The sequence below is a fragment of the Vicia villosa genome, unplaced genomic scaffold, assembly GCF_029867415.1.
Source record: "Vicia villosa cultivar HV-30 ecotype Madison, WI unplaced genomic scaffold, Vvil1.0 ctg.000020F_1_1_3, whole genome shotgun sequence".
In the NCBI taxonomy this organism is placed as follows: Eukaryota; Viridiplantae; Streptophyta; class Magnoliopsida; order Fabales; family Fabaceae; genus Vicia; species Vicia villosa.
In genome coordinates this window covers 391,448-409,844 of record NW_026704951.1, presented here as the reverse complement: position 1 = coordinate 409,844, position 18,397 = coordinate 391,448, and the positions used below count along the sequence as shown (strand labels likewise).

General features: G+C 34.7%; 1 protein-coding gene across 1 annotated transcript; it reads left to right on the top strand.

The window, feature by feature from the left end:
- The first annotated feature begins 5,852 nt into the window (after positions 1 to 5,852).
- Positions 5,853 to 9,090, top strand: LOC131621975 (squamosa promoter-binding-like protein 7). Its single transcript, XM_058893034.1, has 3 exons — positions 5,853 to 6,892; positions 8,296 to 8,414; positions 8,490 to 9,090. Exons 1-3 carry the CDS (start codon positions 6,288 to 6,290, stop codon positions 8,729 to 8,731), a joined length of 966 nt encoding a protein of 321 aa, XP_058749017.1. The 5' UTR covers positions 5,853 to 6,287; the 3' UTR covers positions 8,732 to 9,090.
- Positions 9,091 to 18,397: the final 9,307 nt, after the last annotated feature.

The window sequence follows — 18,397 nt, the reverse complement described above, 5'->3', positions numbered from 1 at the left end:
GTGGCGTACAACCCTGGTTTAATATGTTACCGTTAGTTGCGATGATCAATAGGTTTGATCACCATAGTTAACGGATTGAATGAAGGATTGATAACCATTATGATCGATAGATTCGATTATCACGAATAGCATATGAGTGTGTTTTAAATAATTTAAATTATTAATTTTATCGTTACCCCTCATAATCAATAGATTTGATTATTACATGATAACAAATTGAATATGCTAATCATCGTAACCAATAGATTTGGTTAAAACCATTTAGCAAAATAGATGTATTTTTATTATTGGATTTAATTAATTAAATTAATTGATTATTAACCATCGCGACTGGTTAATTCGGTCGAAACGAATAATAAATAAAATCCTAATATTTTGGCAAAATGGCCAGTGGGATTGGGCAAACCCTAATGCCTTGGTAACAATCTTCTAGGATTTTTGTGATTTTTATAATTAAAGTTAGATTAAAATAAATTAAATCGAATAATCGAGATAATCGGGAAAAATCCTAAACCCTAATTATAGTCCTAATCCTAATTTATATTCTAACCCTAATTAAATAAATAAATTAACCTAATTAACTAATACTTAATCTAAACATTTAAATAATAAAACAAATAAATGTATAAAAAACCTGGTATCAATCCTATGTGGCAGCCTTGGAAGGTGCATGGTGGGGGTTCACTCCTTGCCAAGCGCGCTGGCTGCAGTTGATGCTATTATTTCGCTTCGCAAACGTTATATCCAAATAGTAATAATAATTTTCAAAACAAAAAAATATTTCGCGCCCAGCACTGTGTCATCTTCAACCTGCGTTTTTTTTCAAAATATACAGACTTTTAGCCACGGTTCTTTTGTGTGGCTGTATGTTCTCCTCCTCCAAACCTGCGATTCGACACCAATAAACACACAAAACTAATCCAGAACAAGTATATATGATCTCACGAACACACTATGCCCGTCGATTTGGCCTAAAATCGCCTCTAATCGGAAGCCCCAATTTGAAGGATACGAAACCCTAACAATGGCATCCGGTTAAACCTGCAACAAAACTCAACAACACCAGTCCAGAAATATTCCCCACATCTAAACGAACACAACCATGTAATCAAAATCGATTTCTAATGGCCGCACGTGAGCAAACAAAAAAATATAAAAAACGGCAAACCGTGATGAACAGTTGCGCGTTCTTGATGTCTTGAACCTGGAAATCGATTTGAGTTGCTTCTCCACTTCCCACAGATTGCGTTTTGATGATCAGAAGCCTTTGAATTCTCCTACAATGGCAAAAACAAATTTGTATTTTTTTGAGAAAAAGTGGAAGCTCCTGCTCGAATTTATCTCTGCAAATCCTTCTCCCCCTCCCCCAAAAAACCCCTTGTGACTTGAACATGTTGTGGTCTTATAGTCACAGCAATTAGGTTAAGAATTCTGACTTGAATCTTTGCAATTATGAAGATTGAAATGTGATTTGAGAGAGATTTGAAAATTATATAACAACTTTCTATATTTGAATCTAATTTTACCAATAATCTTCCAATCTTTCCTTTGGCTTTTAAGATTAATATTTGATTGATTTTGATCAAATTAAATGCTTCAATCTTCTTAATTGACCTCTCCTTGATTTATTCTTGATTTAATTTGAATTTAATCAAATAAAATCTAAAATAAATAAAATAAATAATAGCAAAATGCAAAGATGGGTTTGGAGGTCGTGGACCATAATAGAAAAAAAGTGTCAAGCATAAAATCTTAGGCCCATTTGGAAGAAAGTCCTTTTTGAACCTTATTTGCTTCACATTTTCCATAAAAATCGACCAACTTTGACAAGGTATATCTCCCTCAATTTTTAAGATATGGAAGAGTTCTAGGACTTTTTGGAAACCTCAAGATGCCCTCTACAAGCCACTTTGGAACATATTTTTCATTTGGAGATTTTATTTTGATGATATGGCCTTTGATAAAAAAACTGCTTTTGGTTGACTTTTGAAAAGGACCTATAATCTTTTGTACCATATCTCTCAAATGAAGCATTTCTGGCCTTGGCATGTGAGAGACAAAGTTGTAGAGAATCCAATTTCCTTCAAAATAGGCTTTGAGTGAAAAATTTCTGATACTCCATGTGGAAGTTATGGCTAGTCAAAGTTGAGTTGACTTTCTCCTATAAAAAACCCTAATTTGAACCTTTTGAATTTGTTCATCTCTGAGTTTTTATTAATGAATCATGATCAACCCTTGATCAAATGATGGATATAACCTCCAATACTTGATGTTGACCAAAATTCAGGAGTTGTGACTGTACTTCACCCATAGTTGACTTTTAGGTCAAACTAGTCGACTGTGGATCATCTGAGCATTTGAATGAGCAATCCTTGGAATTGAATCTTGACTTTCGACATGGAGATGCTTTGAACCCTAATGAGCTATATGAGATCCATTTGGAACCTTGGTTCATTAATTTTTTAGGGAAAATACAAAACCCTAATTCATGAGGTTCTTGCTTAGGAGGAAGTTTTAAGTAAACCCTTGAGCTTTGAGGATGAAATGGGGAACCTTTGATTGAATATAAGAGGGCAAATTTTGGGGTATGACACCTTCCATACAAGATAGTTTCTTTGAAGTGAGCATGTGATCAAGGAAAAGCGCACAACAATAACAGCTCTTGATCTTCATCATCGATCTTCATATCAATATTTTCAATATCAAGAATCATCTTGTTAAACATATTTAGTTGTTCATCCAACACTTTGTCTTCAATCATCTTAAATGAATATGCTTGCTTCAGGTATAGTCGATTTATTAGCGATTTGGTCATGTATAAACTTTCAAGTTTTACCCATAACCCTGATGTCGTCGTCTCCTTTGATACCTGTCAAAGAGCCTTATCACCAAGGCTCAACAAAATTGCAATGTGAGCTTTCTCTTTCACGGCCGTCTTTTCTTTTTCCATTAACGCAGCTTCCATAACCGCCGCTCCTTTCAATGCTTCCAAACAACCTTGCTGAACCAGTAGAGCATTCATCTTCAAGCGCCACAAACCAAAATCATTCACTCCGGTGAACTTTTAAATCTCATACTTTGTTGAAGGAATCTTGTCCACACTCACTGCATCAATTTATTATGAAAACTATGCCTCTAACAGAGTATAATAGGGAACACAATGGAAAACAAAGATGATAAACAAGAAGAACAACAAGGATTGGTTATAACTATTATTCTTTACTTTCTCTTTAATCAAGATTACAAGTGTTACAAGAATAACAAATAACCCTCTCACCTTAAATTAGGATTTGCAGTATGCAATGATGAGAGACTAGTATGCTATTTATAATGAACCTAACATACTAAACTAATGGGCTTTTTCAAAAATACCCATTACAAGCCAACTTAGGGTACAAGCTAACTTAAACAATTGGACATAACAAACAGACCCAATTCGAAATACTTACAACCCTAGCATTTCTACACCCACATACTAGAACACACTTCAACTATAGTATGTAGGTCTTCGACACAAGCATGTGAACATACTTCAACGCATGCATAAACCTTGTCGAACTAAAAACCTCTCTTCGACCCACTAGAGTTCGATCCAATTCTCACAAGATACACAGGGAATTGTGAATCTTGGATTCTTCGTGTTATAAATAGATTTAGATACATATTTCATTTCTTCTTCCTATTTATATTATGTTGTAAACTAAGATATCTCGGTAGCTCGTTTATATCTAAACCAACACTATTGGTATGATCCTTACAACATTGATCTTTAGTTGTATTATCTTTGTATTATGTTCTATATGTCTATTTGCTTACTTCTTATATTTGCTTACTTCTTATATGCTACTTTTTGTTCATTAATTTTTAAGCTGTTGTATAACTGTTCGTTGTGCATTTAAAAACCATTTGAAGTGCATCTTGTTAATTATCTGCATTTCAAGGATTTCTTGATTTATTCATGTGTTATTTAATCTTTCATTCATGTATTTCTCCGTATATTTGAAATATATTCTTATTTGAACTATATCCTTCTTAGCTATGATGCTTGTTATTTTGTGCTTAGACTCATTATCACATTTCTCTTTTTGATCTTGTCAAAGGTGGCTAAGTTGTAAAATGAGTTTATATTTGATTTATGCGTTTTATGCTAATCGTGCTTTTATGCAATCTTTCAAAGACTTGGTTCAAATCATAGATTTCCTACTCGAATCAGATAGAGTTTCCCATTTTGGGATTTGGTTTTACTATTGTGATTCGAATCATACATTTTCATGACTCGAATCACATGACTTAAATCACAAAAAGCACGACTCGAATCATAGAGTTAATTTTTCATGTTTCTTGGTTTTTTATTCAAATCACTTTATCATTTGACTTAACTCATACTCTCTGCTTATGACTCAAACCAAACATCATTTTTTTTCTCATTTTTGTGCTAGATTTCTAGCACATATAAAAAAATCATTTTTTTCAAAACTCATTCACAATGTTTGAAAACGTAAACATCCACTATGGAAATGAAGTTTGCAACACTTTTATTCTCTCAATTTTTAGAAGAGTTTCAAATCTAGTTTTGAGTTTTACAAACACAATCTTCCATCTTTTACCTTTTGCTTTGTCCATTTTCATTTGGATCTAACTCTCATTTTCAAGGTGTGAGATCTTTGAGGATAATTGTTATTGTATTTAACGTTTTTTTGAATTTTTTTTGAGATTTTGCAAATCGTGCATGGTTGTGGCTGAGGAACTATTTTGGTAGAGTTGTGTAGAAGCCTACAGATAAAGTGAGAATTTTTCTCAATCTTTAGACAGACCAATGCTAAATATATTGGTAGGATTGAGTAAAAATTTCGCAAAGATTTAATGTCATATACTATGTTCAAGTGAGCAGGAGCTTCGTAAGAAAAAGGACTTAACTACAAAAAAAATGCACATACAAGAGCTTATCACCTCACGTTAGTTAATTCTTATTATCACAACAACCTTAAAGCCTCTGACAATCCTTAATCACTAGGAATTATCAAACATTTGTACTTTTAACAAGTACAACTATATTTCAAACAAAACTCGTATCCTCAACGATTTTTTGGGACGTTACCGGTCTGTTACTCAATTTCATGTTAGAGCTATATTCAAGATGTATTGAACCTAATACATGCTCGGTTCACAACTCTACCAGTCGAACCGTCCAGTCTAATATGATTTTTAAAATTTTACTCTATATAGAATTCATTTTAAAAAACTCTTAGGGTGTGTTTGGATTGACGATGGCAAAATTGATTATAGTAGAATTGAGTTTGGTAGAATTAATTTTAATAAAATTTTGTTTAACATAATTGATTTATGTTTGGATACATTTATATAAAAGTGAGTTAAGCAATAAATTTCAGTGTAAAAATCAATTTGAATCAATTCTAAAGACAGATGTTATAAATTCTAACTTTAAATAAAATCAATTTTAAAATCAAAATTATTTCTTCTTTTAAAAAATCTTTAATCATTCCGAACCAATTCATCTCTAAAATTGTTTTGGATCTTCCAAAAGTGGAACAATATGCACTTAAAGTTTCAAGTCAAATACAACTCAAAATCCTTAACTAACTCTAAAATCAAGTTACAAGTGTAAATAAAGTTATGACTAAAGCGAATACTAATCAACCAATATTTCTCTCCTAAACAAAATCCTTAACTAAGTCTAAAAACAAGTTACAAGTGTAAAGAAAGTTATGACTAAAACGAATATACTAATCAACCAATATTTCTCTCCTAATCACATGATAATATTTGTCTTGTAGTAAAACTATGTACACTTGAGGAGTGCAGAGTCAGATGAGAGTCATAATATAGCTGCGGAGAGAGGTTCCTCTGATATGATCCACTAGTGTCTTGTCACATCTTTCTTCTCTCTTACTTTTACTTTGATGCAATTATTACCTCTTTTAACTTACGTGTAGTTTTCACACCATTCAACCTTCTCTCTCTCTATCTCTCACTCTGAACCAACCAAGAATAGTAGTAGCCTTTACAGCTTTACCTTGATAACAACAGTACTTTTAAACCCTCCATTGAACTCTCTTTTCTACTTTTATACAAACAAAAAAGAGATTATAGATCTCTTACTTAAATGCTCTTTCCTCCATTCTACTTCTGTTATAACATCCAAACATCTTAACCTCTCATCATTCCTCAGCCAACCCAGTTCTCTTCATTTCTTCTCTTCCGTATCTAGAAAGTAGTGAAACAGTAGAGAGAGAGATTTATATTTCTAGAGAGAGAAAATATAAAAGATGGACTTTGGAGGGAACATGTTCTGTCTCAACAACAGAGACCAAAATAATACTAACAACACCAACGGTAACAGTAACAGTAACGGTTTCACTTGGGGTAGTAGTAGTACTACTACGAGTAACAGTGCATGGAACAACAACACTTTCAACGTTGCCGTTGCCGTCAACCCCGGTTTAGACAACGCGGTGATGTTTCATCCGCATGCAAACGAAGGCGGTGTACGGGAGGTTCGGGGGAGCTACACGGAGGCGTTCGGTGGAGGTTTGGCTAGGGCTCATCACGTGATGCCGGATCCGCATCTCACGTGTTTGAAGTTGGGGAAGAGGCATTATTTTGAGGATGTGAGTGGTGGAGGTGGAGGCGGTGGAGGCGGTGGGGGTTTGGTGGATAAGAGAGGGAAAGGGTACTGTGGTGGTGGTGGGAAGGCGGTGGCGGGTTTGGCGGTGGGGAGTTCGGTGGCGAGGTGTCAGGTGGATGGATGCCACGTGGGATTGATGAACGCGAAGGAGTATCATAGGAGACATAAGGTTTGTGAGATGCATTCAAAGGCACCAAAAGTTGTGGTGATGGGTTTGGAGCAGAGATTCTGTCAGCAGTGTAGCAGGTCAGTGGTTTACTACGTCGTTATCAACAAAATTTTTATCAAAACCTAACATAGAAATATATAGCACAATTAACTACTAGTATCTATTTAGCACAATAAACTTTTATTTCAAATATTATTAGCTACAATTTTAAATAATATGATTGAACATAAATTGTTACTATTAGTAAATACAGTTGAACACTTAAATTTTATATAAATTTGAGCACTTGAAGTTTTTTATTTCTTTTAAAATTGAAGTTAATTATGCTTAAATAATTATTAGAGTTGCAGCCTATTTTGATATTTATTATCCGTCTAAACATGACTAATAAATATTTTTAGATAATTCTTTGAAAATTTAATGAGAATAATTGTATTAAAAATATACAAATCAAATTAATAATATAGATTTGGATCCATATAATATATAATTTCATTTTTTGGTGAATAAAAGTAGACAATTGATGGAAAATAAACTAAAGTAAATAGTTATTAGAGTGATCAATATGTAATTTATGGCTAGTTTAATTGTAGCTTTATTTTTTATAATAAAATTGAAGATTTGGTCTTCTACAATCAAACAATTGTTTTAAATTTTAGGTTAAACCCCGAATTTTTGTTTAAAAAGGGTGATTTTTGGCACAAAAGGGATAAGTTCTCTTCAGATTTAAAAATTAGGGCAGTAAATAACCATTTTTCATGCTAAAAATTACATTTTTTGAAGTGTATGAAATCAAAATTGCATCAAGTATAATATTTGAAGGATAAAAAAAGAGTAATTTGTAGGGGTGAAACTATTTTAGATAAAGTGATAAAAAAAAGAGACCAAAGTGTACTTAAACTTTAAAACTTTAATTAATAATAATTTGTTATTTGTTGTGCCTATTAATTTTAATATTAATCATTAATTCATCTAGCTACCTTAAAATCTAAAAGGAATTGTATTTTTGATTTATTATTTTCATTTTCATCATTTCATGTACCCTCTAAACCTGCAAAAAAAGTACATGTAATTTACCTTTGGTGCTGGAGGGAGTACAATATGTTACCATCTTTAAACCCTGCAGTTGTGTTTGGTGTTGGTTGGAGTAGTAATGATTTAGAAGACAAAAGTGGAGAGAATAAAGAAAAAAAGAAAATTAAGACTACCATCTTAAAAAGAAAGTTCCCTTTAATTGTCCCTTTGTAATTATGCTTGCTATTGGTGTTGGTCCATAAATCTTGGCTCAACCAGCAAAACTAACGGTGGGACGTAAGCACCAGAGTTGAAACCCTAGTACTAATTGCTATGCTTGTATTATTTTTTATGCACACACAAACTATTGTTTGGTTTTTGGTTATTGATTTATGATTTTCAGATTTGTTGATTGCTTAACTAATAAGATATGGAAAATGTGGTGTTGTGGCGACCCGATTTTTAGGTTCCATGTTGTTTCGGAGTTTGATGATTCTAAGAGAAGTTGTAGGAGAAGACTGGCAGGACACAATGAGAGAAGAAGAAAGAGTTCCCACGATTCTGTTTCAAGGAGTTCATCACAAGGTAAACTAATAAAACTAGACATGTAACATATACAATATGCTGATTTTTAATGGTATTTCTACTTGTCATCATCAGGTGGGTGTGCTCTCTCTCTTCTGTCATCAAGGACTGATGCATGGCTTTCTCCCGATGATCTCTCCGTAAGATGCAGTGCTGCGTTAAGCGAATTGATAGCAGAAAACCGGGCAGCGATAATGGCTAGGCAATATGTCTCCGATAGAGACTGGCATTTGCAACACCATGCAGTGGAAGACTACAAAGAGATCCAACCCGAGTCCAACTATTTCCCGCAACAGATGTTTCCGCAGACACACTAACGATTGTTCCTAGGACACGGAGCTTGGAAATTCATTGCAGTTAGTCAATCAGAATTGTTGGATGAAGATCGGATGTTTCTGATCCTCATCCAACTATTCGGACTTACCGAATGCGATGAATCTCGATCCAAGAAGCCTGACCTAAAGTTTATTAGAGAAATAAGTGTGCCCTAAAAGGAAAGGACACAGGTTTATTAAGTTTTCAACTATTTAATGTCTCCTAAAAATAAAAGTTTAGAACTCTTTTCCAGACTCATTAGGGTTAAAAATTTTCAAGATTGTATTGGTATCTCTAATTTCCGTTAAGCATTTGCAAATTTCTTTGTATTGAGTTCCATTGCTTGAATATTTTTATGGAATAATTTTGTCACTCATGTTTTCATCACACCTCTTGGACGATAATGTGAACAATGCAGAAGCTTAACTTTATAAATTATGGAAGAAAAATAATAATGTAAGTGTGTATGACGATATGCAATGTTTATATAAACTATAAAATAAAGTTAAATTATTTCATTATAAGTTAACAATTATATTAATAAATGATTTTGAAAATTTTATGTAAATAAATTTTGAACACTGACAAAAATTGTTTTTAGAAGTTATTTCAAACATTCTTCTAAAATTTATGCAAGTAAATAGATTTTTTTTGTTAACAAAGAGGGCCTAAGCCCAAACAACCAAAGAAATTAGGAACAAACAACTCTAGCTATCGGGATATCTCTAGAATCTTCGTCGAGAAGTTGCTGTAAGCAATCAGGAGCTGACTCGAACATAATAAAAACTGCCTTAAATTACAATCAATATTAGCTAAAACATCCGCACAACGGTTAGCCTCTTTGAAGGTATGACCAACAACCACGCTCGCAAAATAACTCATATATCAGTCTTCGAATTTGGGAAATAGATTTAAATAAGACAATTTAATAAGTTTGTAGCTTTTTTAATTTTTAATGACAAGTAGCTTACTTTTAGTATATGTTTAAATTTTTTTAAGATTTGAACTCAAACCTTCAACTCCTTTATTCTTTAGCTTAACTAATTCATGTTACTTGAGTTACCTATGGCATCCTAACGAGGAAACTTCCTTCCAGCATCCAATTTCTTTTTGACACCCCCATAATGCCTATGTTTTTTTTTGGAGAAAGCTCATTTGCTAACTGAGCCAACCCTTTGAGGTTTAATGCCTATGTTTTTATCATATTAATCTTGAACTATTTTATATTTTGTTTCACAAAATTGTAAAATTTGAAACTCTCATTTTTTCTTTATATTTCAGACACACTACCAAACATTTTCATTTGATGACAAGTGAGTATGCATTTTTATCGTATTTTTTAAGTTTTTTTGATTTTTTTCGTAAATTTTTACCGAATATTCCTGAAGGTCTGGTAAAAATGCATAGTTTTCCAAATATTTTGAAAATATCCGGTAAAAGCTCAGACGTTCAATTGAATATTTTAAAAGATCCGATAAAAGTACATAAGTATTTCCGATTTTTTTTAAATATTCGGTAAAATGTATAAATATTTTTTGAATTTTTCAAAGTATCCAATAAAAATGCATAAATATTTCTAGAATTTTCAAAATATTCAATAAAATGCATATATTTAAACGAACATTTTAAAAATTCTGAATGTTTACCGGATATTTTGAAAATACCGAAAACCCTTTGCTTCTTTACTGTATATTTAGAAAAATCCAGAAAGTCCATAATTTCCGAATATTTTGAAAAATTCATAGTTTATTCACTTTTTTTCCAATGAAAACCTGAGGCACAAATGGTACGATTGTTGGTCAACAGCGTGGTAGAGATTATGTGAGGGCTAGAGAGAGGGGAGGTGTTGTAGAGGACTCGCATCTTAGGACAGGTAGAGTGGCACTGACCAGTTCACACAGGAGGTGGATGGCTGATTAGACATAGTTTTGTGCACCTCGGACTATCTGACATAGAGTATCTAGATCTGCTTCTCGATGGTCGAGAGATGATGAAGATGAGCCAGTTGATGCTCAGGTACCATCTTGATCGCGACTTTAACTTAGTATGTCTTAATGAATCTGACTACAAAGTCTTATCGTGTAGCTTTAAAGATTATCGAATCCCAAAGGACTAAGAATCGATCCTATTGTTATCTAATTGTTACTATGTAAATCTAAGGCTAGTGATCTGATTAATTAGGATCAGAAGGGGAAAATAAAGGAAAATAGAATCTAACTTAAATTATCAGGGAGAAATACCAGTTTGCAATGGTCTGACTTCGGGAATTTAGTAAACTGCTAACGCAAGTCGTATATTTAAAACATCTTTCAGTAGAGATCATTAATTTAAAAACCTTCTTCTTACACTCTCGTGTTTATTGATTCCGGTCTTATTATTAAACCTAACTGAGCGCTCTCGTTGTATCCATTAAAGTTTAGAAATAATTTTTGAAAACAAATGAAATCTAATTACCCTTAAAGCGCTCTCGCTGTATTTAAGGTTAATGTTCAATTCCTACTGTCTAGTTAAAACCTCAAACTCTCGTTTTTATTGATTCTAACTTCTATCCGCTTTTTAATCTCGTAACAAAACAGTTGATAATTAATATTAGAAATTGAAACCAGAAAAATATTTTTATAATGAATACACTGACAGCATTACTAAACCCACTAGGTTATGTGACCTTACATACCGATATAATAAATTTAGCCGGACATAATCTTAAACATCAAACCAAAACAGAAATAGCAGATTGAAGGCAATCGAAACATCTTATTCAATAAACGATAGTAAACAATAAGTAATTATACTGAAAATAAAAACCTGGAATTAAGTATGAAATTGAAATTGGGAATCTTCTAGTACCAAAAGCACTCCTCCACAGACTGTTAGGCTTTGCTTTGATTCGGAATACAAAACGAGTTGCAGTAAATAAATTGATTAATAAAACCTAAACAAAATTCTGGAAGCTAAGAAACAAACTAAGGGGGAAACAGGTTTCCAGTGTAGAAATCTATTGCCAAAGTGGCTGGGGAAAAGTAAACTGAATCTGGAAAAATAAAACGGTGTAAAGCTTGCGAAGAAGGAAGAGAGCTTTTTCTGATAAATGTCGTCTATTTATATCACTCGAGTTCAACTAGGTTTATAGAATATAGGAGGAAATTTAGTAGCCTCCGTCTCCAAGACTTCGTTCACTGAGTGAAAATAGGAAGGCTGCAAAACAGGAGGAGATTTAGGAAATGACTAGCATGGCTGAGTGTGTGACAAACGTCACACACTTTAACAATGAGTAACAATCGGCAGGGGGAGGGTGTAACGGACGTCACCCCTTTGTTGATGGGCGCCATTCGCCAAATGGGCTTTTGGGCCTTGGCTTCTTCATTCTTTCACCCCCCTTTTTCTTTGTCTTTATATTTTGTATCTTTTCTCTTCATTTTACCTCCTTTTTGTTCATTTTCTCACGCAAGCTTAGAAATGTTAAATACCTGAAACATAATAAAAATACCGGCATAATACCAACATAAAGCAACATAAATAAAATAAAATAAAATAGGGAAATAATCTATGTAAATTAAGCCAAATATACAATACATTTTCGTGTTATCAGACTCCCCTACACTTGAACTTTTGCTTGTCCTCAAGAAAATAATCATAAAGGAAATTAATTTATGCACGGGTTAAATGCAAATACATGACACAACATCGATTTGTACGTGGTTGCAATAAATTTCTGTTAGAATTATGAAAGCTCAATATGAACACCAAAGATACAGTAATGACACTAAACAACGCCATCTTATGCAAACCAATTCGAATCATGCTAATATAACTCGACCTAGTTCTTTTCGCTTAATTTCACCCATCTTCATTCGAGCGCAATCACATTAAGCCCTTTATCTTTACACGCACATAGTAGAGTAACCGGTTAGTGACTATGATCCTTATAAGCGCGGGGTTCTAGCACATATTTGTGGTAACTTCTTTTTACCAATTGCAAGTTGCGGGGGAACGAACCATAGTCCGCCCTACCAAGTTCAGTACCAGCTACTTCTGAACCAATCAACAACAGTTTTCTTTGTTATAATTTTTAAGATATACATCCTTTGGGTTAAATGACCGGGTGAGGGTCACCTAGCTTAGTCGGTGCATTCTTTAATTGTACATAAGGCATGTAAATTTTTAAATATTCGGGATCATTCACTTATATTCATCGGTTCTCTACGTAGTTTATGCTTAAGACGGTGCCGAGTGCTAAATAAACTACTCAGGGTTACTTTAAAACTAAAGCTTAAGGTTTCGGTATAATAGGTATTCAAATCGGTCCTACGTACTCGGGGGTTTAAGAGTGTCAAGACGGTAACGATTTTGTTTAATTTTTACTCAAATTTCTAACATACCTTAAGATGGGAAACCTATATACTTTTCAAGTGTGTCAGGTTAGGCATCTTAAACGAAAAAAATTTTGGTTCAAGAAAGTGAGGAAGTCGAATAACGAACGAAAGTCTTGCATATATGAACTTAAAGTACATAAATATTTTTTGTTGTTGTTTTTTTTATAAAGGGAAATAACTAGAAATTTTAAATCTACCTAGAAAGCGAGAAAATAAAAGCGGTAGAGCTTCCTCCCCCACACTTAAACTTTGTGTTGTCCTCAATGCGACTTTGTAAAGTGAGAAAAGAACAAAAATATGAAAAATTACTACTCATTTCCTCTTCCTCGAGCTCTGTCTTGTGTTCGCGCTCTACCTCTTCCACGCCCATCCTCTATGTCTCTAGGGTACTATGCCAGCATGATAAACATAATCATGCAGGCCTTCAACACGGTATGTCAAACAACGCATTTCTTCTGTCAGGTCCGAAATACTTCGATAATTCCAATAAGTATAGTCGTGTTGATCCTGCTCCATCTGTTGCATCAACTTCATCATCTCGGTTTTTCGCGCCTCAATCCTTTGGAGACACTGTGTTTCTTCCTCATGAATACACAACATCTTCACATATACGTCATCAAGCGTGGCAGGTTGGTTTCTTTTGCATGGTTGATGCCTAGATGATGAGCCTACAATATCCTCAGGAGGTACTTGTGGGTGGTCATTTGGCTGAGGCTCTTGTTGATTCATTTCCTGTTCCATGTCATCGACATTATTTGCTCCACCTTGGTTATCCTGAATATTAGCATCAACAGCAGGTGCATCTAGATCGTAAAGCCAGTTGTTCCTGATGTCTAATCTAGTGATGGCAACATCAGGCAGGATGACGCTATGGACTTTTCTGTTTCGCACCATAAGGTTATATCTCCCATCTTCTCTTGCTATAATAAGACGACTAGCGCGACAGTTGTTGATATCTATAAAAATAGCTGGCAGTGAAGGTAAGTTTTGCAACCTATCCCCTAAGTTTAGGGCTCGAGCTATCGCGGTAACTAGACATCCGATGCAGAAAGATGTATTTCCTTGACGTTAGCTAGCCATCCGATGCTGAAAGGTGTATTTTGAATATGGGCCATGAGAAAGGTACTGGAATTGATGCGGTTGTTGGCTAAAGCACAGTGGAAGAAGTACAACTCCTTGACGTTAACTTTGTTGTTGTTGTCTATTCCGAAAATGGTGTTAGCCAAGACGCGGTGAAAGTAGCGGATGCATGGATTATGGATGCGAAAAGAAAGGCGCATGTCGGGTGCGACATTTTCTTCATCGGACACTCGATGCCATATCGCATATGACGTTCTTTACCAGTCTAACCCAGGAGGAATTCGGTAATTGACACCTTCTCCGCGAGTGAATTGGAGTATCTCGCTCAAGTTCTCTTGATTTATGGTATATTGTTGGTTAAACAACCAGAATGAGGCAGTTCCAATTAGATTATGAGCGGCGTCAGTGGGAGTGTCGTAAGCGTATGAGCTTAAGAATTCCAGTGTTAGAGCCTCATATGTGGGTAGGTTCAATGTGCTTACATATGTTAAACCCGTTTTACCGAGTAAATATCTCACATTGTTGAGCAGTCCCAAACTTTGTAAACAGTCAACATTGGTAAACTGTGTCGACACAACGCCTCACTGATAGAAATCGCGGTGGCGTTCAAGTTGGAGTTCTCTGGCTTTCTCATTTCAGAATGTGATACCGGTGAGGTCTGGCTCTCCTTTGTTTTGTTGGTTTTTGTTTTCTATAATGATGGTAAGTATTAGGAACTAGTGTTGATTCTCTAGTACTAACAGAGTGAGGGTTGATGTTCTTGGTTTTGTTAACAGAGGTGTTTAAATAGATGATGAAATGAAAAATGAAAAGGTGGGTGGTAATGATAATTAAATGAGAAGTTTGAAAGAAAGAAATGAATGAATGGGAATGAATGAGGTATTAAGAGAGTGGGACGGTGGTGGAAGGTGAAAAGAAAAAGAAATGAATGAGATGAAGTGGCTCAGCGAAAATGCTAGGCATTTAAAGGCTTACGGACGTCACCAGGGAAAGTGATGGACGTCAAATGAAGGGAATAGAGGTGTGACGATCGGCACATGCTGCCTGACGCTCGTCACACAATGTTTTATACCAAAAAAAAATTTGGTTTGCGTGTGGTCTTTGCGCACATGCATGCCTATGTAGGTCATGTTTCTTGCAGCAATTTAGCAGCCTTTTGACCATGGATGCATGTGATCTAATTGGACCAAAAATTTGTGGCATAAATTGCTTTGACTAAAGAGTCAAAGTATTATATTAGAATAATAACAAGCATTGCTATACAATTTTTTGATCAGTAGTGTTAGAATAATATGATTCAGGAAGAATTAATGCACTCAACACACTGATAAGCATAGACACAGTAATTAACTGACAGCAAAAAAATTTATTTTCACTTGATAAGCAGTAGCATCAGTTAATATATAGCAGATGGAAAATAGAACACAGATAAGGGAAAACAAACATACTGGAATTAAATTTTACTGAAACAAAAACTAAAATTATTCTGGAAATAAAATAATGCTAACTAAAGTACTGACTAAATGCTAAACTTGGAAATAAAATACTTTAAAAAAACAGGAAATCCTAACTAATATTTCTTTCCCCTACACCTAAACTAGACAATGTCCTCATTGTTAAAGTGTAAGAGTTAGAAAAACAAATCAGATTCTTCAATTAGCCACTTTTAGGGGGTGATGTAGAACGGAAATGCTGATACAAGCTATCGAGATTCGCCGTCACTAAATCCATAAAACCATGAAAATCTCTGCGAAGGTTACTAATATAAATACGAATAGCATCCATATCAGTGCGAAGAGTGGCAACATTATTCTAAAGAGCCTCAATGGCAGCACCATAATCAACCATAGGTACATCTTCATCATGTGTAACGGGTGAATTATCATAGTAACCTGGTGGTGTCAAAGGATCGGTTTCTTCCTTCTCAGGGTTGGTTCATCTTGTCTTTCCAAGTCGTATAACCAATTATTCTTATTGTGCACACTTGTGCTCCTAGGACTAAGTAAAGAAAAATGGTAGACAGTATAGCGGTGAAATTGGTGATACTAAAGCCATGGGAAAGACTTAGCTCATTTGTTTTAAACAGAGTCGTCACCGCGCTTTATTGTTTCCAAAAGGAATGGGATAAAGAGCGAATAAAACCCACGGAAGTTTTTAAAATCAAAACTAATTAACTTATCAGAGATTTGGGTGAGGGGGTTTGTTATACAAGGGGAATGTTTTAAGCACCCCTCATGTCCATGAAACTCCATGGGAACCTCTTTGAAAATGTTATTGTTTTTGTGTACATGTATTTTTGAAAAGCATATGTGAACTTGTTTAAAAAGAGTGTAGGGATGGGAAAAGAAGTTTTGAAAGTGAGCTCGATAAGACATCGCATCTTAGGCCTACATACCCCTTTTAAAGAAAAGGGAAGTTAGAGCTTTTGTAGTTCCCCTTAAAAGGAAAATAAAAGGGCCAAAGTGGCCAAAATCTTTTTGGGTGTTAAGCTTTAACAATACTTAACAAGTTTTTAAAAGCGTTAAGCTTTAACAATACTTAACAAGTTTTTAATAAAAGGGAATAAGCTTTAACAATACAGGGTCAATGGACTAAGAGTAGTTTCGCCGGGAATAATTCACCTCTTAGTACCAAGGTTTTAAAACAAAAGGGTGGTTGAGCTTTAACAATACAAAACCAAATAAAAAAGGGACCAAGCTTTAGAAATACAAGGTCAATAGAGTAAGAGTAGTTTCACCGGGAATAATTCTCCTCTTAGTACCAAGGTTTAAAAATACAAGGGTTTGATTAAGCTTTAACAATACAAAACCATAAAACAAGTGAGAAGGTTTTACAATAATTTAACATAAAAATAAAAGAGATTGGAAAAGAATTTGAGTACCTTGACAATTTTAGTCAATATCATTCCCATTCCTATGGATTTTCAACAAACAACTTAAGAAAATGATAACACGAATTTATATGATATTTTTAGCTTAATTTCCATAAATATTATTGGTATTTTCATTTAATTAAGTCACTTTATTTTAGTATTATGCGGGTATTTTCCATTGTTTCAGGTAATGCGTCTGTGCGAGCATATTTGTGAAAAGAAGAAGAAATAGAGCAAAATCGATCCATATTTATTCAAGAGAAGAAAAGAGAGGTGCTAAAGCAAGCTGGAGGTGCAAACATACAAGACCCAAGAGACATAGTGGAAGCCCAGCCCACGTGGGAGCTGAAACTCCCACTACTCAAAGGGAGACGTCCGTCTCCAAGGACCAAGTCCTCGTTGCCACGTCACTGAAGAGGAGACGCTTGTCTCCATGCTTCCCTAAAGAATCTCCACTTGAGACGCACGTCTCCAAGTTCCACCAAGTCAAAGGGAGACGCACGTCTCCAACTCAGTCCAAATAGGGCATGTGAAATCCGGAAGAAAAGGCACAGCGTGGGAGAAAAGGAACGTGACTATTCAACTATAAAAGGGAACTGATAATTCATTATGCTAAAGCAAGGTTGAGTTGCAAACATACAAGACCCAAGAGACATAGTGGAAGCCCAGCCCACGTGGGAGCTGAAACTCCCACTACTCAAAGGGAGACGCCCGTCTCCAAGGACCAAGTCCCCGTTGCCACGTCACTAAAGAGGAGACGCCCGTCTCCATGCTTCCCTAAAGAATCTCCACTTGAGACGCACGTCTCCAAGTGCCACCAAGTCAAAGGGAGACACACGTCTCCAACTCAGTCCAAATAGGGTACGTGAAATCCGGAAGAAAAGGCACAACGTGGGAGAAAAGGAACGTGACTATTCAACTATAAAAGGGAACTGATAATTCATTATCAGGGTCCGAGTTTTTTTCACCAGAATTATTTTCTTGTTTTCATAGTTTTCAATTAATTTCCTTTCCAGCATTTTACTTAGCAATTCAATTTCCTTTGTTCTTTTTCTCACAGCAATTTCTACACCGGAAATTGTTGTGAACCTTCAACAGGTCTAACCTTACGTTAGATTTAGTTTTATTTCCTTGTTTAATTTACGCCGAATAATTTCTGAAGAACGATCCAACCGACCTGTGGTAGAAGTTCAAGTACTCGAAGATTCAAGTTTTTATTTCAGATTTACATTATTCAGGTTTCTATTTACCGCTTTAACTATTATTTTGTAGCATGATATATTGTATGCCAATTAATATGCCTAAAATTATGAACCGAATTTATTTATGCATGTTTAACCGTA

What these genes read in the sequence shown, in the direction of transcription:
- LOC131621975 (XM_058893034.1), top strand. Translation starts at nt 6,288, where the DNA reads ATGGACTTTGGAGGGAACATGTTCTGTCTCAACAACAGAGACCAAAAT. An exon ending in TTCTGTCAGCAGTGTAGCAG is followed by an intron (nt 6,893 to 8,295) that starts GTCAGTGGTTTA and finishes CCCGATTTTTAG; the next exon opens with GTTCCATGTTGTTTCGGAGT. An exon ending in TTCAAGGAGTTCATCACAAG is followed by an intron (nt 8,415 to 8,489) that starts GTAAACTAATAA and finishes TGTCATCATCAG; the next exon opens with GTGGGTGTGCTCTCTCTCTT.